The following is a 24,251-nucleotide window of genomic DNA, read 5'->3' as shown; positions in this document are numbered from 1 at the left end:
TCTTCCAAATGGACAGTGACCCCAAGCATACTTCCGAAGTTGTGGCAAAAGTTACACCACCTCTGTCAGGAGGAATGGGCCAAAATTCACCCAACTTATTGTGGGAAGCTTGTGTGAGGCTACCCAAAACGTTTGACCCAAGTTAATCAATTTAAAGGCAATGCTACTGAATACTAATTGATTATATGTAAACTTCTGACCCACTAGGAATGTGATGAAAGAAATCAAATCTGAAATAAATCATTCTCTCTACTAATATTCTGACATTTCACATTCTTTAAATAAAGTGGTGATCCTAACTGACCTAAGATGTAAATTTTACTTGGATTAAATGTCAGCAATTGTGAAAAACTGAGTGTACATACACCTTAGCCAAATACATTAACTTCTGACTTCAACTGTATATCCAATGCATTAAACATCTACATTTAAATGGTGTTAATATTAGTTTGCATATATTTCCGTTAATTCCCACAAAGTTTCCAGCTCTGAATATTCCCCAAAATGTGCAACCCTAGTACCACCCCAACCTTGTCACGACACAAATGATTTGCTCAAACGCATTAAGAAAGAATTTCCACAAATGAACTTTCAACAAGGCACACCTGTTAATTGAAACGCATTCCAGGTGACTACCTGAGTTGAGAGAATGCCAAGAGTGTGCAAAGCTGTCATCAAGGCAAAGGGTGGCTACTTTGAAGTATGTGAAATATAAAATATATTTAGATTTGTTTCACACTTCTTACTACATGATTCCTTGTTATTTTATTGTTTTTATATATTCACTATTATAGAAAAATACAGAATAACCCTGGAATGAGTTGGTGTGTCCAAGCTCTTGACTGGTACTGTACTGTGTGTGTGCAATGTGAAGAGTCAACTCATTTTATTAAAATTGTCTACCTATGAGGTAAAAGGTTTTATGTTTCTGTCTCCATATGATATGGTAAACATATCCAACACACAAAACATCGACATTTAAATGGTATTCATTTGCATATATTTCTGTTAATTCCCATTTTTCCCCGTTAATTCCCACGAAAAGTTCCCACCTCTGAATATTCCCTAAAATGTGCAAACCAACTGACGACTCAAACTGAATTCTTCCGTTGCTCTATTGTTCGCTACATACAATACTTTAGTCTGAAACTGACATCATTTAAGTAGTTTGTTGTGAAAATTAGGTCTGTTGTACAGAACGAAGTCATCAGTGATCATCTCTAACCGATCGGAGTATCAAAGACAATGGCGTATCGGTTTCTATGACCAATCAGAACAGTTAGAATGTTTATCCGTTTTAGAATCGGCGGGGAGGTACTCCGTCCCAGACTCATTGGTAGAACAAACGTCCATGGGCGTAGCATTTCGCCAAAGCAAGGAGTTTGGATAGCCAGGTAAATAAAAAAATAACTGGTAAAGCTGCATAGTTTTATAAAGGTCTGAAACGTACCTTTTTTGGTGTACTCACTTTTGAGGAAACAAGCTCAAGTACATAGTACAAATATTATAGAAATATTAATAATTGTCTACACTGAACAAAAATATAAACGCAACAGGTGATGTGTTGGTCCCATGTTTCATGAGCTGAAATAAATGATCCCAGAAATGTTCCATATGCACAAAGCTTATTTCTCTCAAACTTTGTGCCGAAATGTTTTTCATCCAGTCCTATTACGTATCTATGACTGCTAGAGCCGGGCAATGAAGTTATAGCCTATCTACTGCAGTCATATATCCTTGAAAGTGCCTTGGCTAGGCCTATCTGCAATTAAAAGCTGTATCTCGCAATGGAATGCTGAATTTCGCAATTTCTTGGCTTGCAGTGTCTCACTACTTCAGTAAAGCAGGGCCTATCATCAATGAATAGGCTAGGATATTCTACGTGCAACAGACCGAAGAGTGAACACCCACTTGCATCATTAGCAAAGCGAAAGAGCAGGCAAGCCAGTTGCACTGTGATAAACATTTTGTGGGGGGAAAAGAGAATTTCCCTGAAGGATTTTTCTTAATATTAAAGATCCCAATTTTGTTTAAACATTTTAGCTTTTAAATGGTCACACCCCTATTCTAAATATATTAACAATGAAATTCTAAAGTACTTGCTGTAAGATTTCACCTTATAACTGTCAAATAAATATCATTGTAGTGACTACAATATTTGCACAATTTCATAAAACGGACAGACTTTTCTGTCGGATGTCTTCTGAGCGAAATGCCATTCAAATGTGTGCAGACTCATTACAACTACAGCTTTAAGCACAAATCAACTTAGTCTGTGACCAAGAGAAAGTGGTCTTGTTTCAATTCTACAAAATGATTTTGTATTTTTTCCTGTTGAGAGCTATAAATCCAGCTGAGAACATCGCAGCGAGATGAAACTGCTATTGTTGCATCCGATAGACTCCCGTTTCATACGCAAGCTCAGCTATGAGGTTCACAGGCACAGGAAGTCCTTTGTCCGGATAGGCCAGAAAATGTGACGTGTCGCTCCCTATGCAAATGAACAGTTTCCCGTGTTTGTGAACCTCACAGCTGCGCTTGCAATAGCGCACATGAATCGGGACAACCAGCACTTTTAGAGAGTGTAAAGCAATTGATGTGCTGTTCACATGGTACGTTCTACACAGAAATATTGGTCAGAACCGCTCTAAGTTTCGTAAATAGGGGACTTAACGTTTGAGGTTTTAATACCCCCTTCATAATGTGTGTTTTTTGCTCCTGAAAACCAACCCACAGTGTGTTTATATGGACTTAATCGGCATAGGCCCTGCAATAGACTAGCATCCTGTCCAGTGGGTGTACTTGTATAGTACATCAAGCTGCCTCACACTACTTACCTAATAGGCATAGGACTAGTCATGTCATAGGAGTAGCTAACACATCTGTTTTATCCATGGCTGTTCGAAAGATATACCAGCCTCCAGCTGAGGGCATGACATGCCAAACACAACAATTAAGTGTTTCAATTAATCTCATTGCTCCCCAATAGCACTGTTTGTCGCCAACCTTGATGGTAGTGAGAATTTGAGACCGTGGAAAAGCTAAAGACAGTGGGCTTGTTCGACATTGTAGCCGACAGTGTAAGCAACTGCCGACTGACTGACAAATCACTTTGCATCATTAATAACTACTCAGTCATTATTATTTGTAGATCAGTCAGTCAATCACAATGCGTCACAGATTTGATCCGCTCAAACCAGGCCACCGAGTGGTTATGGGGGAGGAGTAGTGTCTACGGTAGTAGGATGTTTACGGTAGTGTCACTGCTGTTTATTAGAATGACAAGGCTGATATGTTAATTCAACCTCAGTTTTGTGTCCTTCCATCTAGGCCGAGTTACTGTCAAGCACTTTGATAAATGCTGATATAAAAGGGCTTTATCAATACATTTGTGTTTCATTGTATTATTGATTAATTGATGCCCTTCATAAATCAATTTGATTTATTGAGGTAGTGAGTGGTTGATTAATTCCCTTTCCCTCCAGGAGATGATTTGATTGATTGGTGCCTTTTCTCCTCTAGGAGTTGATCCTGCCGCTGCTGCTGCTGTGCCTGCTGATTCTGATCAGCACCCTGAACCCACATGTCTACTACGGAGGCATCAGTACCATGGAGCTGGAGAGGGAGGACTACCACTTACTCAAGGGCCTGGGATACACCCCCATTAACAATGCCACCAATCACATCATGGAGGAGGTGGCCCAGGAAATGCGTAAGTAGGAGGATGGACATGAAATGCGTAAAATGCTAATATAGGGGATATTGACTTGCTTTGGATTTGTCGCACAAATGCTAAAACTTTAGCATTTGGCGACTGTGACCAGATTAACAAAACCAAGGCATGGATTAAGCCCTCCCCGTCCCGTCATGGATTTAGCCTAAAAGCATTGCCTTGGTGTAGGCTAAGCATTGATTGGAGCCTGGAGGGAATTTATATGGGCCCTTGTCAAAAGTTGTGCGCTATAACAGGAATACTGTGCTATTGGGGACACAGACAGTGTATTTATGTCTGCCTTATTTCTTGTGATTTCCTGATTGCACTGTAGACTTGCAGGATCGCCTGGAGATGTTCTCTAGTGAAGAGGATCTGGAGAATGCCAGTCTTTATGAGCCCTCAGGCTACGTTGGGGTGGTCTTCATGGGCAGCACACCCACCTCTTACAGGTTGCGCTTCCCTTACAACCATCTGCCCCTGCCCAGCGACTACACTGAATCTATTGGTGAGAGATGATTTTAATTTTGCTATAAATAAAGTATTTATCAATGTCTTAATTAGAGGTCGACCGATTGATCGGAATGGCCGATTAATTAGGGCCGTTTTCATAACAATCGGAAATCGGTATTCTTTAAAAAAAATATATATATATATATATATATATCAAAAAAAGTATACCTTTCATTTACCTAGGCTAGTCAGTTTTTTAAGAACACATTCTTATTTTCAATGACGGCCTAGGAACGGTGGGTTAACTGCCTTGTTCAGGGGCAGAATGACAGATTTTCACCTTGTCAGCTCGGGGGATCCAATTTTGCAACCTTACAGTTAACTAGTCCAACGCTCTAACCACCTGCCTCTCATTGCACTCCACGAGGAGCCTGCCTGTTACGCGAATGCAGTAGAAGCCAAGGTAAGTTGCTAGCTAGCATTAAACTTATCTTACAAAAAACAATCAGTAAATCATAATCACTAGTTATAGTTAACACATGGTTGATGATATTACTTGTTTATCTAGCGCGTCCTGCTTTGCATATAATCAATGCAACGCTGGGGGATGATTTAACAAAAGCGCATTTGCGAAAAAAGCACAATCGTTGGACGACTGTACCTAACCATAAACACCAATGCCTTTCTTGAAATTAATACACAGAAGTATATATTTTTAAACCTGCATATTTAGCTAAAAGAGATCCAGGTTAGCAGGCAATATTAACCAGGTGAAATTGTGTCATTTCTCTTGCGTTCATTGCACGCAGAGTCAGGGTATATGCAACAGTTTGGGCAGCCTGGCTCATTGTGAACTAATTTGCCAGAATTTTACGTAATTATGACATCATTGAAGGTTGTGCAATGTAACAAGAATATTTAGACTTAGGGATGCCATCCATTAGATTCACTGAAATAATAAACGTTTTGTTTTCGAAATGATAGTTTCTGGATTCGACCACATTAATGACCAAAGGCTCGTAATTCTGTGTGTTATAACTAAGTCTATGATTTGATAGAGCAGTCTGACTGAGCGATGGTCGGCAACAGCAGGCTCGTAAGCATTCATTCAAACAGCACTTTCATGCGTTTTGCCAGCAGCTCTTCGCAAGCACAGCGCTATTTATGACTTCAAGCCTATCAGCCTAATGGCTGGTGTAACCGATGTGAAATGGCTAGCTAGTTAGCTGGGTGTGCGCTAATAGCGTTTCAAACGTCACTCGCTCTGAGACTTGGAGTAGTTATTCCCCTTGCTCTGCAAGGGCCGCCGCTTTTGTGGAGCGATGGGTAACGCTGCTTCGAGGGTGGCTGTTGTCGATGTGCTCCTGGTTCGAGCCCAGGTAAGGGCGAGGAGAGGGACGGGAGCTATACTGTTACACTGGCAATACTATAGTGCCTATAAGAACATCCAATAGTCATATTGGTAGTCACAAGGTATATGAAATACAAATGGTATAGAGAGAAATAGTCCTATAAATACTATATTAACTACAACCTAAAACCTCTTACCTTGGAATATTGAAGTCTCATGTTAAAAGGAACCACCAACTTTCATATGTTCTGAGCAAGGAACTTAAACGTTAGCTTTTTTACCAGGCACATATTGCACTTTTACTTCTCCAACACTTTGTTTTGGCATGATTTAAACCAAATTGAACATGTTTCATTATTTATTTGAGGCTAAATTGATGTATTATATTAAGTTAAAATAAGTGTTCATTCAGTATCTTTGTAATTGTCAATATTACAAATAAATAAATAGAAATTGTCCGATTAATCGGTATCGGCTTTTTTGGTCCTCCATTAATCGGTATCGGTGTTGAAAGATCATAATCGGTCGACCTCTAGTCTTAATGTCAATATGCCTTGTCCATTGCTGTTCTGGTTAGTGTTTATTGGCTTATTTCACTGTAGAGCCTTTAGACCTGCTCATTATACCTTATCCAACCTTTCAGTTCCACCCCCCACACATGAGATGACATCACCTGGTTTCAATTATGAGATTGACAATATAGACAATATCTCTCTCATCATCACTCAATACCTAGGTTTACCTCCACTGTAGTCACATCCTACCATACCTTTGTCTGTACATTATACCTTGAAGCTATTTTATCGCCCCCAGAAACCTCCTTTTACCCTCTGTTCTGGACGTTCTAGACGACCAATTCTCATAGCTTTTAGCCGTACCCTTATCCTACTCCTCCTATGTTCCTCAGGCGATGTAGAGGTGAATCCAGGCCCTGCAGTGCCTAGCTCCACTCCTATTCCCCAGGCGCTCTCTTTTGACGACTTCTGTAACCGTAATAGCCTTGGTTTCATGCATGTTAACATTAAAAGCCTCCTCCCTAAGTTTGTTTTATTCACTGCTTTGGCACACTCTGCCAACCCGGATGTTCTAGCTGTGTCTGAATGCTGGCTTAGGAAGACCACCAAAAATTCTGAAATCTCCATCCCTAACTACAACATTTTCAGGCAAGATAGATTGCCCAAAGGGGTCGTTGTTGCAATCTACTGCAAAGATAGCCAGCAGAGTTCTGTCCTACTATCCAGGTCTGTACCCAAACAACTTCTACTTTTAGAAATCCACCTCTCTAAAAACAAGTCTCTCACCATTGCTGCCTGCTATAGACCATCTTCTGCCCCCAACTGTGCTCTGGACACCATATGTGAACTGATTGCCCCCCATCTATCTTCAGAGCTCATGCTGCTAGGCGACCTATACTGGAACATGCTTAACACCCCAGCCATCCTACAATCTAAGCTTGATGCCCTCAATCTCACACAAATTATCAATGAACCTACCAGGTACCACCCCAAAGCCGTAAACACGGGCACCCTCATAGATATCATCCTAACCAACTTGACCTCTAAATATACCTCTGCTGTTTTCAACTAAGATCTCAGTGATCATTGCCTGCATCCGAAATGGGTCAGCGGTCAAACGACCTCCACTCATCACTGTCAAATGCTCCCTGAAACACTTCAGCGAGTAAGCCTTTCTAATTGACCTGGCCGGGGTATCCTGGAAGGATATTTATCTTACCCCGTCAGTAGAGGATGCCTGGTTATTTTTTTTAAAATACCTTCCTCACCATCTTAAATAAGCATGTCCCATTCAAGAAATTTAGATCCAGGAACAGATATAGCCCTTGGTTCTCTCCAGACCTGACTGCCCAGAACCAACACAAAAACATCCTAACATCCTATGGCGTTCTGCATTAGCATCGAAGAGCCCCCGTGATATGCAACTTTTCAGGGAAGCTAGAAACCAATATACACAGGCAGTTAGAAAAGCCAAGGCTAGCTTTTTCAAGCATACATTTGCTTCCTTCAACACAAACTCAAAAAGGTTCTGGGACACTGTAAAGTCCATGGAGAATAAGAACACCTCCTCCCAGCTGCCCACTGCACTGAGGATAGGAAACACTGTCACCACCGATAAATCCATTATAATAGATAATTTCAATAAGCATTTTTCTACGGCTGGCCATGCTTTCCACCTGTCTACCCCTACCCTGTTCAACAGCACTGCACCCCCCACAGCAACTCACCCAAGCCTTCCCCATTTCTCCAGTCAGCTGATGTTCTGAAAGAGCTGCAAAATCTGGACCCCTACAAATCAGCCAGGCTAGACAATCTGGACCCTTTCTTTCTAAAATTATCTGCCGAAATTGTTGCAACCCCTATTACTAGCCTGTTCAACCTCGCTTTCGTGTCGTCTGAGATTCCCAAAGATTGGAAAGCAGCTGCGGTCATCCCCCTCTTCAAAGGGGGACACACTCTTGATCCAAACTGCTACAGACCTATATCTATCCTGCCTTTTCTAAGGTCTTCGAAAGCCAAGTCAACAAACAGATTACCGACCATTCTGAATCCCACCATACCTTCTCCGCTATGCAATCTGGTTTCAGAGCTGGTCATGGGTGCACCTCAGCCATGTTCAAGGTCCTAAACGATATCTTTACTGCCATCGATAAGAAACAATACTGTGCAGCCGTATTCATTGACCTGGCCAAGGCTTTCGACTCTGTCAATCACCACATCCTCATCGGCAGACTCGATAGCCTTGGTTTGTCAAATGATTGCCTCGCCTGGTTCACCAACTACTTCTCTGATAGAGTTCAGTGTGTCAAATCGGAGGGCCTGATGTCCGGGCCTCTGGCAGTATCTATGGGGATGCCACAGGGTTCAATTCTTGGACCGACTCTCTTCTCTGTATACATCAATGATGTCGCTCTTGCTGCTGGTGAGTCTCTGATCCACCTCTACGCAGACGACACCATTCTGTATACTTCTGGCCCTTCTTTGGACACTGTGTTAACAACCCTCCAGATGAGCTTTAATGCCATACAACTCTCCTTCCGTGGCCTCCAATTGCTCTTAAATACAAGTAAAACTAAATGCATGCTCTTCAACCGATCGCTGCCTGCACCTTCCCGCCTGTCCAACATCACTACTCTGGAAGGTTCTGACTTAGAATATGTGGACAACTACAAATACCTAGGTGTCTGGTTAGACTGTAAGCTCTCCTTCCAGACTCACATCAAACATCTCCAATCCAAAGTTAAATATAGAATTGGCTTCCTATTTCGCAACAAAGCATCCTTCACTCATGCTGCCAAACATACCCGTGTAAAACTGACCATCCTACCGATCCTCGACTCACAGATTACTGCACCTGTACATAGCCCATCTATAATTTAGCCCAAACAACTACCTCTCCCCCTACTGTATTTATTTATTTATTTATTTTGCTCCTTTGCACCCCATTTCTTCTACCTCTATCTTGCACATTCTTCCACTGCAAATCTACCATTCCAGTGTTTTACTTGCTGTATTGTATTTACTTCGCCACCATGGCCTTTTTTTGCCTTTACCTCCCTTATCTCACCTCATTTGCTCACATTGTATATAGACATATTTTTCTACTGTATTATTGACTGTATGTTTACTCCATGTGTAACTCTGTGTTGTTGTATGTGTCAAACTGCTTTGCTTTGTCTTGGCCAGCTCACAATTGTAAATGAGAACATGTTCTCAACTTGCCTACCTGGTTAAATAAAGGTGAAAAAATTTATTTTTTAATTGTGAGCGAGAGTTGAGCCTATGCCTTCCTAATGTCCATTAGTGTGAGAGACAAAGTTTGACCCTACCCTCTTTGTTCAAGCAGAACATCCCCAATACAATAGATAGCCTTCCGCTTGGAGATATATTGTTTGCATACTGCTAGGTGATTTTAAATTCCAAGATTATTCAAAGGATTGGTCACTAGTCCATGTACAGATGTGAGTTATGAAGGCATTAACGGAGTGTGTCTGTCTGTTTCTTTGTTTGTTCCTCCGTCCCTCAGCCAACTGTTTTGCCAGCTCAGTGAACTGCAGAGCAGCTAATTACTGGTACTCTGGCTTCATCCGCCTCCAGACTCTCATCGACGCCGCCATCATACAGGTGAGATCAAATGTTATTTGTCACATGTGCCGAATACAACAGGTGTAGTAGACCTTACAGTGAAATGCTTACTTATAAGCCCTTAACCAACAATGCAGTTTTAAGAAAATACCTTTTTAAAAACGTATGAGATAAGAATAACAAATAATTAAAGTGCAGCAGTAAATAACAATAGCGGGGATATATACATATATATATGTATATATATACATATATATATATATATATGTACCTGTGCGGGGGGCACCGGTGTCGAGGTAATTGAGGTAATTATGTACACGTAGTTAGTTCTTAAAGTGGCTATGCATAGATATTAACAGAGAGTAGCAGCAGCGTGAGGGGGGGCAATGCAAATAGTATGGGTAGCCATTTGAGCTGTTCAGGATAGAGGTCGACCAATTATGATTTTTCAACTCCGATATCGATTATTGGAGATCCAAAAAAAGCCGATACTAATTAATTGGCCAATTTTTATATATACATTTGTAATAATGACAATTACAGCAATACTGAATGAACACTTTTATTTGAACTTAATACATAAATAAAAATACATTTAGTCTCAAATAAATAATGACATGTTCTATTTGGTTTAAAGTAAAAGTGCAATAAATGCCATGTAAAAAAGCTCACGTTTAAGTTCCTTGCTCTGAGCATAAGAACATATGAGAGCTGGTGGTTTCTTTTAACATGAGTCTTCAATATTCCCAGTTAAGAAGTTTTAGGTTGTAGTTATTATAGGAACTGTAGGACTATTTCTCTCTAACATTTGTATTTCATATACCTTTGACTATTGGATGTTCTTATAGGCACTATAGTATTGCCAGCCTAATCTCGGGAGTTGATAGGCTTAAAGTCATAAACAGCGCTGTGCTTCAATCATTGCGAAGAGCTGCTGGCAAACGCAGTAAAGTGCTGTTTGAATGAATGCTTACAAGCCTGCTGCTGCCTACCACCGCTCAGTCAGACTGCTATATCAAATCATTGACTCTATTGTAATATAATAGACACAGAAATAACAAGCCTTAGGTCGTTAATATGGTCGAATCCGGAAACTATCATTTCGAAAACAAAACGTTTATTCTTTCAGTGAAATACGAAACCGTTACGTATTTTACAGAACGGGTGGCATCCAGGAATCAGGAGGATTTGCCAAATGGAGGGCGAGGGAGAGCTTTGTACGCGTCTGTGTGTGGAGTAAAGGTGGTCTAGAATTTTTTTCCCTCTGGTTGCACTTTTAACATGCTTATAGAAATGAGGTAAAACTGATTTAAGTTTTCCTGCATTAATTAAAGTCCCCGGCCACTAGGAGCGCCACCTCTGGATTAGCGTTTTCCTGTTTGCTTATGGAGGAATACAGCTCATTGAGTGTGGTTTTTGTGCCAGTCTCAGTCTGTGGTGGTATGTAGACAGCTACAATTAATAAAGATAAAATCTCTAGGTAGATAGTGTGGTTTACAGCTTACCATGAGATACTCTACCTCAGGCGAGCAAAACCTTGAGACTTCCTGAGATATCGAGCACCAGCTATTGTTTAGAAATATGCATTGGCCCTCGCCCTGTTTCTTACCAGAGGCTGCTGTTCTGTCCTGCCGATGGAGTGTATAACCCGCCAGCTGTTTGTTCTTAATGTCGTCGTTCAGCCACGGCTCTGTGAAACATAAGATATTACAGTTTTTAATGTCCCGTTGGTAGGATATACCGTGGGGCAAAAAAATATTTAGTCAGCCACCAATTGTGCAAGTTCTCCCACTTAAAAAGATGAGAGGCCTGTAATTTTCATCATAGGTACACTTCAACTATGACAGACAAAATGAGAAAAACAAATCCAGAAAATCACATTGTAGGATTTTGAATGAATTTATTTGCAAATTATGGTGGAAAATAAGTATTTGGTCACCTACAAACAAGCAAGATTTCTGGCTCTCACAGACCTGTAACTTCTTCTTTAACTTCTTCGATATAGGGGGCGCTCTTTGAATTTTTGGATGAAAAACATTCCCGTTTTAAACAAGATATTTTGTCACGAAAAGATGCTCGACTATGCATATAATTGACAGCTTTGGAAAGAAAACACTGACGTTTCCAAAACTGCAAAGATATTGTCTGTGAGTGCCACAGAACTGATGTTACAGAAAAAACCCAGATAAAAATACAATCAGGAAGTGCCGCATTTTTTTAAACCGCCTCATGGCAATGACTCCTTATATGGCTGTGGAGGAGCTAGGAGTCAGCTTACCTTTTCCACGTTTTCCCCAAGGTGTCTGCAGCATTGTGACGTAGTTGTAGGCATATCATTGGAAGATTGACCATAAGAGACTACATTTACCAGGTGGTCGCTTGGTGTCCTCCGTCGCAATTATTGCGTAATCTCCAGCTGCAGTATTTTTCCGTTTGCCTCTGATGACAAACCGACTGCCAGGAATGATTTTTCATCGAATAGAATTGTGAAAAACACCTTGAGGATTGATTCTAAACAACGTTTGCCATGTTTCTGTCGATATTATGGAGCTAATTTGGAAAAAAGTTTGGCCTTGTAAGTGACTGCATTTTCGGGGGTTTTTCTTAGCCAAACGTGATGAACAAAACGGAGCTATTTCTCTTACACAAATAATCTTTTTGGAAAAAATGAACATTTGCTATCTAACTGAGAGTCTCGTCATTGAAAACGTCCGAAGTTCTTCAAAGGTAAATTATTTTATTTGAATGCTTTTCTTGTTTTTGTGAAAATGTTGCCTGCTGAATGCTAGGCTTAATGCTATGCTAGGCTATCAATACTCTTACACAATTGCTTGTGTAGGTTTGGTTAAAGCATATTTTGAAAATCTGAGATGACAGTGTTGTTAACAAAAGGCTAATCTTGTGTTTCAATATATTTATTTCATTTCATTTGCGATTTTCATGAATAGGAAACGTTGCGTTATGGTAATGAGCTTGAGGCTATGATTACGCTCCCGGATACGGGATTGCTCGACGCTAGAGGTTAAGAGGCTCCTCTATCCTCCACTCGTTACCTGTATTAATGGCACCTGTTTGAACTTGTTATCAGTATAAAAGACACCTGTCCACAACCTCAAACAGTCACACTTCAAACTCCACTATGGCCAAGACCAAAGAGCTGTCAAAGGACACCAGAAACAAAATTGTAGACCTGCACCAGGCTGGGAAGACTGAATCTGCAATAGGTAAGCAGCTTGGTTTGAGGAAATCAACTGTGGGAGCAATTATTAGGAAATGGAAGACATACAAGATCACTGATAATCTCCCTCGATCTGGGGCTCCACGCAAGATCTCACCCCGTGGGGTCAAAATGATCACAAGAACGGTGAGCAAAAATCCCAGAACCACACGGGGGGACCTAGTGAATGACCTGCAGAGAGCTGGGACCAAAGTAACAAAGCCTACCATCAGTAACACACTACGCTGCCAGGGACTCAAATCCTGCAGTGCCAGGCGTGTCCCCCTGCTTAGCCAGTACATGTCCAGGCCCGTCTGAAGTTTGCTAGAGAGCATTTGGACAATCCAGAAGAAGATTGGGAGAATGTCATATGGTCAGATGAAACCAAAATATAACTTTTTGGTAAAAACTCAACTTGTCGTGTTTGGAGGACAAAGAATGCTGAGTTGCATCCAAAGAACACCATACCTACTGTGAAGCATGGGGGTGGAAACATCATGCTTTGTGGCTGTTTTTCTGCAAAGGGACCAGGACGACTGATCCGTGTAAAGGAATAATGAATAGGGCCATGTATCGTGAGATTTTGAGTGAAAACCTCCTTCCATCAGCAAGGGCATTGAAGATGAAACGTGGCTGGGTCTTTCAGCATGACATTGATCCCAAACACACCGCCCGGGCAACGAAGGGGTGGCTTCGTAAGAAGCAAATACTTATTTTCCACCATAATTTGCAAATAAATTCATAAAAAATCCTACAATGTGATTTTCTGGATTTTTTTCTCATTTTGTCTGTCATAGTTGAAGTGTACCTATGATGAAAATTACAGGCCTCTCATCTTTTTAAGTGGGAGAACTTGCACAATTGGTGGCTGACTAAATACTTTTTTTGCCTCACTGTAGGTGAATATACTGCCAAATTCTCTAAAATGACGTTGGAGGTGGTTTATGGTTGAGAAATTAACATTAAACTCTCTGGCAACAGCTCTGGTGGACTTTCCTGCAGTCAGCATGCCAATTGCATGCTCCCTCGACTTGAGACACCTGTGGAATTGCGTTGTGTGACAAAACTGCAAATGTTAGTGGCCTTTTATTGTGTGTATGGAATTTCTGGGATATTTTATTTCAGCTCATGAAACATGGGACCAACACTTTACATGTTGCGTTTATATTTTTGTTCAGTGTATATTAATGCTTGATCCCTGCCTATGTCCTGTGTTCAGATGCAGACCAAGCGGTCAGTATGGAGTGAGATGGACCACCTGCGTGTGGTGATGATGGGCCAGCCAGGGTCAGTGGAGGTCCAAAAGTTTCCCCACGCTCTCATCTCCATCTACCTGGTGCTGGCTTTCACACCCTTCATCACCTTCCTCATCGTCAACGTGGCAGCAGAGAAGGAACACAGGCTCAAAGACACCATGACCATGATGGGCCTCTACGACTCTGCCTTCTGGTCAGTAGGATGATTTGTGTTTGTTAAAGTAAATGCTGTATACATTTATACTATATTGCCATAAAGAACCTCCAACAGTTAACTGACTCAATGATGGAGGCTGGCGTACCATGTGCAAAGCTAGGTTGTTAAAGAAATAACATTATTAAGGCTTTTTACATCATCCCACGTAAGGGCGGCAGGTAGCCTATTGGTTAGAGCGTAACCGAAAGGTTGCAAGATCGAATCCCAGAGCTGACAAGGTAAAAATCTGTCGTTCTGCCCCTGAACAAGGCAGTTAACCCACTGTTCCTAGGCCGTCATTGAAAATAAGAATTTGTTCTCAACTGACTTGCCTAGTTAAATAAAGGTAAAATTAAAAAAATAAGAGTGAGGGGAGGATTTTTACATAATTTATGTTATGATATCTGCTTTTTTTTCTCTACAAAGGTGTGTGTGTGTGTGTGTTGATGTTTCAACAGGCTTTCGTGGGGCCTGCTGTATGCAGCTCTGGTCACCACCATGTCCATCCTCATGTCCATCATCGCTACCTATACAGCTCTCTTCCCCAACAGTGACTTCATCGTCATCTTCCTCCTCATCTTCCTCTACGGCATCTCCTCTGTGAGTACCTCTAATGAGCCCTGGTTCGTTCATGACATGCCATTTACTGTGTGTTCAATTAAATCCCTGAAACAGAAGAACAGAGTTGAAGTTCAGACTGTTCTAAAAGATAATATACAGTACCATTCAAACGTTTGGACACCTACTCATTTCAGGGTTTTTCTTTATTTTTACTATTTTCTACATTGTAGAATTATAGTAAAGACATCAAATAACACACATGTAATCATGTAGTAACCAAAAAAGTGTTAAACAAATCCAAATATATTTATTGCATCACTGCCTGGTATGGCAACTGCTCGTCCTCCGACCGCAAGGCACTACAGAGGGTAGTGCGTACGGCCCAGTACATCACTGGGGCCAAGCTTCCTGCCTTCCAGGACCTCTATACACGAGCAATGGACAGTAGACCAGTGGAAATGTTTTCCTTGCGTGCGCTGCAGTCTCAAAGAAAACCATTAGTAACACACTATGCCGTCATTGGTTAAAATCCTGCAGTGCACCCAAGGTCCCCCTGCTCAAGCCAGCGTATGTCCAGGCCCGTCTGAAGTTTGCCAATGACCATCTGGATGATCCAGAGGAGGAATGGGCGAAGGTCATGAGGTCTCATGAGACAAAAATAGAGCTTTTTGGTCTAAACTCAACTCGCCGTGTTTGGAGGAAGAAGAAGGATGAGTACAACCCCAAGAACACCATCCCAACCGTGAAGCATGGAGGTAGAAACATCATTCTTTGGGGATGCTTTTCTGCAAAGGGGATTGGACGACTGCACCGTATTGAGGGGAGGATGGATGGGGCCATGTATCACGAGATCTTGGCCAACAACCGCCTTCCCTCAGTAAGAGCATTGAAGATGGGTCGTGGCTGGGTCTTCCAGCATGACAACGACCCGAAACACACAGCCAGGGCAACTAAGGAGTGGCTCCGTAAGAAGCATCTCAAGGTCCTGGAGTGGCCTAGCCAGTCTCCAGACCTGAACCCAATATAAAATCTTTGGAGGGAGCTGAAAGTCCGTATTGCCCAGCAACAGCCCCGAAACCTGAAGGACCTGGAGAAGGTCTGTATGGAGGAGTGGGCCAAAATCCCTGCTTCAGTGTGTGCAAACCTGGTCAAGAACTACAGGAAACGTATGATCTCTGTAATTGCAACAAAGGTTTCTGTACCAAATATGAAGTTCTATTTTTCTGATGTATCAAATACTTATGTCATGCAATAAAATGCAAATTAATTACTTTAAAATGCTTTGTGATTTTCTGGATTTTTGTTTTAAATTCTGTCTCTCACAGTTGAAGTGTACCTATGATAAAAAATTACAGACCTTCCATGCTTTGTAAGTAGGGAAAACCTGCAAAATCAGCAGTGTATCAAATACTTGTTCTCCCCACTGTATATACTGTATTTTTGTCAATTCCACTACAGCATTGCTCGTCCTAATATTTATATTTCTTCATTCCATTATTTTACTTTGAGATTTGTGTGTATTGTTGTGAATTGTTATATATTACTCCACTGTTGGAGCAATGAACAAACATTTCTCTACACTCGCAATAACATCTGCTAAATATGTGTATGTAACCAATACAATTTGATTTGATTTACATTTAACTGGGTGAATGGAATATGAATGACAGTCATCCAATATGCTGTAATAGATGTAAGGCCATGTTCATGAAAAAAAATATATAGTTGAAGTCAAAAGTTTACGTACACTTAGGTTGGAGTCATTAAATTCGTATTTCAACCACTCCACACATTTCTTGTTAACCAACTATAGTTTTGGCAAGTCGGTTAGGACATCTACTTTGTGCATGACACAAGTAATTTTTCCAACAATTGTTTACAGACTAATTGTTTCACTTATAATTCACTGTATCACAATTCCATTGGGTCAGACGTTTACATACACTATATCGACTGTTCCTTTTAACAGCTTGGAAAATTCCAGAAAATGATGTCATGTCTCTAGAAGCTTCTGATGGGCTAATTTACGTGCCTCTTTTCTTTTGATTTTCCCATGATGTCAAGCAATCAGCCAAGACCTCAGGAAAAAAAAATGTAGACCTCCGCAAGTTTGGTTCATTCTTGGGAGCAATTTCCAAACGCCTGAAGGTACCACGTTAATCTACACAAACAATAGTACGCAAGTATAAACACTATGGGACCATGCAGCCGTCACACCGCTCAGGAAGGAGACGCGTTCTGTCTCCTAGAGATAAACGTACTTTGGTGCGAAAAGTGCAAATCAATCCCAGAACAACAGCAAAGGACCTTGTGAAGATGCTGGAAGAAACGGGTAAAAAAGTATCTATATCCAGAGTACAACGAGTCCTATATCGACATAACCTGAAAGGCCGCTCAGCCAGGAAGAAACCGCTGCTCCAAAACCCGCCATAAAAAAGCCAGACTACGGTTTGCAATTGCACATGGGGACAAAGATGGTACTTTTTGGAGAAATGTCCTCTGATCTGATGAAACAAAAATAGAACTGTTTGGCCATAATGACCATCGTTATGTTTGGAGGAAAAAAGAGGGAGGCTTGCAAGCCGAAGAACACCATCCCAACCGTGAAGCACGGGGGTGGCAGCATCATGTTGTGGGGGTGCTTTGCTGCAGGAGGGACTGGTGCACTTCACAAAATAGATGGCATCGTGAGGAAGGAAAATGATGGGGATATATTGAAGCAAAATCTCAAGACATCGGTCAGGAAGTTAAAGCTTGGGCGCAAATGGGTCTTCCAAATTAACAATGACCCCAAGAATACTTCCAAAGTTGTGGCAAAATGGCTTAAGGACAACAAAGTCAAGGTATTGGAGTGGCCATCACAAAGCCCTGACCTCAATCCCATAGAACATTTGTGGGCAGAACTGAAAAAGTGTGTGTGAGCAAGGAGGCCTACAATCCTGACTCAGTTATACCAGATCTGGAATGGGCCAAAATTCACCCAACTTATTGTGGGAAGCTTGTGGAAGACTACAAGAAACGTTTGACCAAAGTTAAACAATTTAAAGGCAATGCTACCAAATACTAATTGAGTGTATGTAAACGTCTGACCCACTGGTAATGTGATGCAAGAAATAAAAGCTGAAATAAATCATTCTCTCTACTATTATTGTGACATTTCAAATTCTTAAAATAAAGTGGTGATCCTAACTGACCTAATACAGTGATTTTTTTACTAGGATTAAATGTCAGGAATGTTGAAAACTGAGTTTAAATGTATTTGCCTAAGGTGTATGTGAACTTCTGACTTCAACTGTAATCTTTCCTCAGCTTATACGGCACCGACCGCCACTGGTGTGGGTGTATGTGTGACACCGACTGGCTCGATTCGGTGCTTTGTAGCAAGATTTTAAATAGTGTTTTTTACATTGGATAAAAGTAGAGACTCAGAGCTGGACAATGGTATATCATACACTGCAGTTACGCTTTGAAAGTTTATAACTTGTAACTCCACTTATGAGAAAATGGCCCTTGAATGTTTGGGTACACCTACTGGAGAGCTCTTCTTTGTCTATACCCATTCATCATTGTTCACACCCTCTTAAGCCTTAGCCCCACCCATCTTTTTAAAGATTCACATGTGAGGCCATGTGCTAAACATAGTGAGAAATTTGTAAACAACCAAAGATTTAAATACTAAAAATGATAAGTAGTAGCAAAAATACATTATTTAGTCCTTGGCCTATACCCTATTCTGACTTTTGGACAGGTCATGTTCTTCACCTTACCATCTCTGGTAAACACACAACATATCAACCAAAATCAAAATGTATTTTTCACATGCAAAAGGTGTAAATGATACAGTGAAATGGTTACTTGCATATTTGCATAGTAGCAATATCAAAAATAGAAAGTGTCCATGTAAATATTTTATATTTATTAGATGATTCTTACCCAGACACACTTGTCTAAATTGATGGGTCATGTGAAAGAAGTGCAATAACCACCCCCCAGCCACATCTAGTTAAGTGTATGGGTCACTATATTGTCTAGACATGTTCATGAAATACAATAGATGACCGTAATCACACCTGGCTAACTTGGTGGGTCATGTCATCTGGCGAGGTAGAGTCTTTTGTTTAGACATGTAGCTAGATAAACAATGAACCTAATGGTGCTTTCAAGACATCTGGGAACTTGGAAAAAATACGAGGTGAAATCATGACATCAGTGCTCTCTCTTCAGGTCGGAAGGTCGGGACTCTATAAAGAGGCCCGAGATTCCGAGTTGGATGACCGCAAAAAAAACTATTTTTCCCAGTCGGAGGTCGTTTTTTTTTGTGAGTTCCCAGTTGTTTTGAATGTGGCAATAATCCCAACCATAACTACTGGCAATACAAACTAATTGTCATAGCTAGCTACTATGCAATCTGCAGGTAGCTAAAGCTAACTAGGTTCAGTGTTAGCTAGCTAGCTAACATTAGGCTATGACTAGCAATGCAAATGGCTTTGTGAGATACAAATAATATTACTACACAGATCATACACGTAATGTTAGCTAGCGAGCCAGCCAGCTAACTTTAGCTAGCAAATGTTATCTAACAGTACTCTTTAACTTGCAATGAAAATGACTTTCTGACTAAATTAGAAATGTATGGTATTTGAAAATGTAGCTAGCTAGACTATATTCCCCGTATACATGGATGAACGCTTCCCTCTGTCATGGATGCCATGGTTGCCATTAAATTGAAGCTGTAATCCAGAGACAGTTGTTTTATACAACAGTGTGTTCTCTTTTCGACTCACTCTGCATATTTGCTATCAAAAGCCAGAATTTTCTCCATCTCCTTAGCTAGCATACTCTGCTTTCACTGGGCATTCCACTGATTTCAAAACTCTGTCAACTTCTTCTTCTTCTACCGTTTGAGAAGACTCCAATGTCTGGTTCAATGAAAATGTTTTAACTTAAATCAGGGATTTCCCTATAGTCTGATTCATTTTCAGAGTCCGCATGGCACAATCGTACTCCAGAAAGTGAGAGCAGTACAGTAGCAACACTTTTGCAGTTCTTCATGATACCTTTCAAAAAAGCCACAGTAGTAAGGATTACTAAAACACATACTGAGCAGCTCATGTTAAAGACAAGCATGCTACATGGCAGACCAATCTGAACTCCTCTCTCAGCATGTCCAGATCATCCATTATCATAGCCAATCATTGCTAGCGGGAAGGTTCCTGTCTGGCTAAACCAACTAAACTTATAATTGTATTTATTTATTCAAATTTACAGATGGCATAAAATGTAGTTATTAAGGCACATGAAAGTTCACATGTTCCAGAAGGAATTTCTGGCAAAAAAAAATGCATTTTGATGGGGGGAAAAAATGGCTCTCCCGTGAAGTAGTTATGTGCGACATATGCCTAGTTTCCTAGGTTTGGACACACCTTCTCATTCCAGGGTTTTTATTTATTTTTTACTATTTTCTACATTGCAAAATAATCAATATATTTTTGATTCTTGAAAGTAACGACCCTTTGCATGATGACAGCTTTGCACACACTTGGCATTCTCTCAACCAGCTTCACCTGGAATGCTTTTCCAAACATCTTGAAGGAGTTCCCACATTTGCTGAGCACTTGTTGGTTGCTTTTCCTTCACTCTGCGGTCCAACTCATACCAAACCATCTCAATTGGGGTGAGGTCGGGTGATTGAGGAGGCCAGGTCATCTGATGCAGTACTCCATCACTCTCCTTCTTGGTCAAATAGCCCATACACAGCCTGGAGGCGTGTTGGGTCCTTGTCCTGTTGAAAAACAAATGATAGTACCACTAAGTGCAAACCAGATGGGATGGTGTATCACTGTGGTAGCCATGCTGGTTAAGTGTGCCTTGAATTGTAAATAAATCACCAACAGTGTCACCAGCAAAGCACCATCACACCACCTCCATGCTTCACGGTGGGATCCACACATGCGGAGATCATCCGTTCACCTACTCTGCGTTTCATAAAATATTTGGACTCATCAGACAGATTTCCACAGTCTCATGTCCATTGCGCGTGAAGAAACTTTCAAAGTTCTTGACATTTTCCAGATTGACTGACCTTCATGTCTTAAAGTGATGATGGACTGTTGTTTCTCTTTGTTTATTTGAGCTGTTCTTGCCATAATATGGATCACCCCTACCTTGTCACAACACAACTGATTGTCTCAAACGCATTAAGAAGGAAGGAAATTCTACAAATGAACTTTTAACATGGCACACCTGTTATTTGAAATGCATTCCCGGTGACTACCTGAGTTGAGAGAATGCCAAGAGTTTGCAAAGCTGTTGTCAAGGCAAAGGGTGGCTACTTTGAAGAATCTCAAATATAAAATATATTTTGATTTGTTTAACACTTCTTACTAAATGATTCCATATGTGTTATTTCATAGTTTTGATGTATTCACTATTATAAAAATACAGAAAGAAGTCCTGCAACAAGTAGATGTGTCCAAACTTTGTGTGTGTGTGTGTGTGTGTGTGTGTGTGTGTGTGTGTGTGTGTGTGTGTGTGTGTGTGTGTGTGTGTGTGTGTGTGTATTAAAAACAGAAATGCCTTATTTACATAAGAGTTCAGACCCTTTGCTATGAGACTTGAAATTGAGCACTGGTGCATCCTGTTTCCATTGATCATCCTTGAGATGTTTGTACAGCTTGATTGGAGTCCACCTGTGGTAAATTTCAATTGACTGGACATGATTTGGAAAGGCACACCTGTCTATATATGGTCCCACTGTTGACAGTGCATGTCAGAGAAAAAAACAAGCCATGGGGTTTGGAATTGTCCGTAGAGCTCTGAGACAGGATTCTGTTGAGGAACAGATCTGGGGAAGGGTATCAATTCATTTATGCAGCATTGAGGGTCCCCAAGAACACAGTGGCCTCCATCATTCTTAAATGGAAGAAGTTTGGAACCACCCAGACTATTCCTAGAGCTGGCTGCCCGGCCAAACTGAGCAGTCGGGGAGAAGGGCCTTGGTCGGGGAAGTGACCAAGAACCCAATGGTCAATCTGACAGAACTCCGTAGTTCCTCTGTGGAGATGGGAGAACCTTCTAGAAGTGGGGTGGGCAACTCCAGTCCTCGAGTGCCTGATTGGTGTCACATTTTTTCTCCATCCCTAGCGAACACAGCTGATTAATCAAATATCCTTCTAAACTGAAGATCATGATTAGGTGATTATTGGAGTCAGGTGTGTTAGCTGGGGCTGGGGCAAAACTGTGACACCAATCAGGACTGGAATTGCCCAACCCTGTTCTAGAAGGACAACCGTTTTTGCAGCACTCCACTAATCAGGCCTTTATGGTAGAGTGACTAGATGGATGCCACTCCTCAATAAAAGTACAAGAGACATGCCTCTTGGAGTTTGCCAAAAGGCACTTAAAGACTCTGAGAAGCAAGATTCTCTGGTCTGATGAAACCAATATTTAACTCTTTGGCCTGTATGCCAAGCGTCACGTGTAGAGGAAACCTGGCACCATCCCTACGGTGAAGCACGGTGGTGGCAGTATCATGCTGTGGGGATGTTTTTCAGAGGCAGGGACTGGGAGACTAGACTAGGGGATCGAGGGAAAGATGAACAGAGCAAAGTACAGAGATATCCTTGATGAAAACCTGCTACAGAGCTCTCAGAACCTCAGACTGAGGTGAAGGTTCACCTTCCAAAAGGACAACAACCCTAAACACACAGCGAAGACAACGCAGGAGTGACTTCAGGACAAGTCTCAATGTCCTTGAGTGGCCCAGCCAGAGCCCGGACTTCATCCTAATCTAACATTTCTGGGGAGACCTGAAAATAGCTGTGCAGCAACCCTCTCCATCCAACCTGACAGAGCTTGAGAGGATCTAGAGAGAAGAATGGGAGAAACTCCCCAAATACAGGTGTGTGCCAAGCTGGTGGCATCATACCCAAGAAGACTTGAGGCTGTAATCGCTGCCAATGGCGCTTCAACAAAGTACTGAGTAAAGGGTCTGAATACTTAATTATTTCAGTTCTTTATTTTTAATAAATTGGTATAATTTCTAAACATGTTTTTGCTTTGTTGTTATTGTGGTATTGTGTGTAGATTGATGAGTGAAAAAACAACAGGGCACCTCATGGCAAAGAACTCTCTGAGGATCTGAAAAAAAGAATTGTTCCTCTACATAAAGATGGCCTGGGCTATAAGAAGATTGCCAAGAGCCTGAAACTGAGCTGCAGCACGGTGGCCAAGACCATACAGCGGTTTAACTGGACAGGTTTCACTCAGAACAGGCCTCGCCATGGTCGACCAAAGAAGTTGAGTGCACATGCTCAGCATCATATCCAGAGGTTGTCTTTGGGAAATAGACGTATGAGTGCTGCCAGCATTGCTGCAGAGGTTGAAGGGGTGGGGGGTCAGCCTGTCAGTGCTCAGACCATACGCCGTACACTGCATCAAATTGGTCTGCATGGCTGTCGTCCCAGAAGGAAGCCTCTTCTAAAGATGATGCACAAGAAAGCCTGCAAACAGTTTGCTGAAGACAAGCAGACAAACAACATGGATTACTGGAATCATGTCCTGTGGTCTGATGAGACCAAGATAAACTTATTTGGTTCAGATGGTGTCAAGCATGTGTGGCGGCAACCAGGTGAGGAGTACAAAGACAAGTGTGTCTTGCCTACAGTCAAGCATGGTGGTGGGAGTGTCATGGTCTGGGGCTGCATGAGTGCTGCCGGCACTGGGGAGCTACAGTTCATTGAGGGAACCATGAATGCCAACATGTACTGTGACATACTGAAGCAGAGCATGATCCCCTCCCTTCGGAGACTGGGCCGCAGGGCAGTATTCCAACATGATAACGACCCCAAACACACCTCCAAGACGACCACTGCCTCGCTGCCTTGCTAAAGAAGCTGAGGGTAAAGGTGATGGACTGGCCAAGCATGTCTCCAGACCTAAACTCTATTGAGCATCTGTGGGGCATCCTCAAATGGAAGGTGGAGGAGTGCAAGGTCTCTAACATCCACAGGTCCGTGATGTCGTCATGGAGGAGTGGAAGAGGACTACAGTGGCAACCTGTGAAGCTCTGGTGAACTCCATGCCCAAGAGGGTTAAGGAAGTGCTGGAAAATGATGGTGGCCACACAAAATATTGACACTTTGGGCCCAATTTGGACATTTTCAGGGGTATAAAAAAGGGGTAGGGGTATAAAAAAAGAAACGTCCTCTCACTGTCAACTGTGTTTATTTTCAGCATCTTAACATGTGTAGATATTTGTATGAACATAACAAGATTGAACAAGTGCCACAGACATGTGACTAACATACATTTAATATTATGTCCCTGAACAAAGGGGGGAGGCAGAGAAGTAACAGTCAGTTTATGGTGTGGCCACCAGCTGCATTAAGTACTGCAGTGCATCTC

At 41.6% G+C, this 24,251-nt stretch overlaps 1 protein-coding gene across 1 annotated transcript in view; it reads left to right on the top strand.

Moving 5' to 3' along the window:
- abca5 (ATP-binding cassette, sub-family A (ABC1), member 5) overlaps nucleotides 1–24,251 on the top strand; it is a 118,649-nt gene that overhangs the window by 21,598 nt on the left and 72,800 nt on the right. Inside the window, exons 3-7 of the mRNA XM_021581043.2 lie at nucleotides 3,523–3,712; nucleotides 4,047–4,220; nucleotides 9,558–9,655; nucleotides 14,053–14,282; nucleotides 14,744–14,885. Of these exons, the coding sequence (XP_021436718.2) occupies nucleotides 3,523–3,712; nucleotides 4,047–4,220; nucleotides 9,558–9,655; nucleotides 14,053–14,282; nucleotides 14,744–14,885 (834 nt within the window). The remainder of the gene's footprint in view (nucleotides 1–3,522; nucleotides 3,713–4,046; nucleotides 4,221–9,557; nucleotides 9,656–14,052; nucleotides 14,283–14,743; nucleotides 14,886–24,251) is intronic.

Source organism: Oncorhynchus mykiss, chromosome 23 (assembly GCF_013265735.2).
Source record: "Oncorhynchus mykiss isolate Arlee chromosome 23, USDA_OmykA_1.1, whole genome shotgun sequence".
Lineage (NCBI taxonomy): Eukaryota > Metazoa > Chordata > Actinopteri > Salmoniformes > Salmonidae > Oncorhynchus > Oncorhynchus mykiss.
The sequence above is the reverse complement of the archived record's forward strand: the minus strand, read 5'-3'. Positions and strand labels throughout refer to the sequence as shown.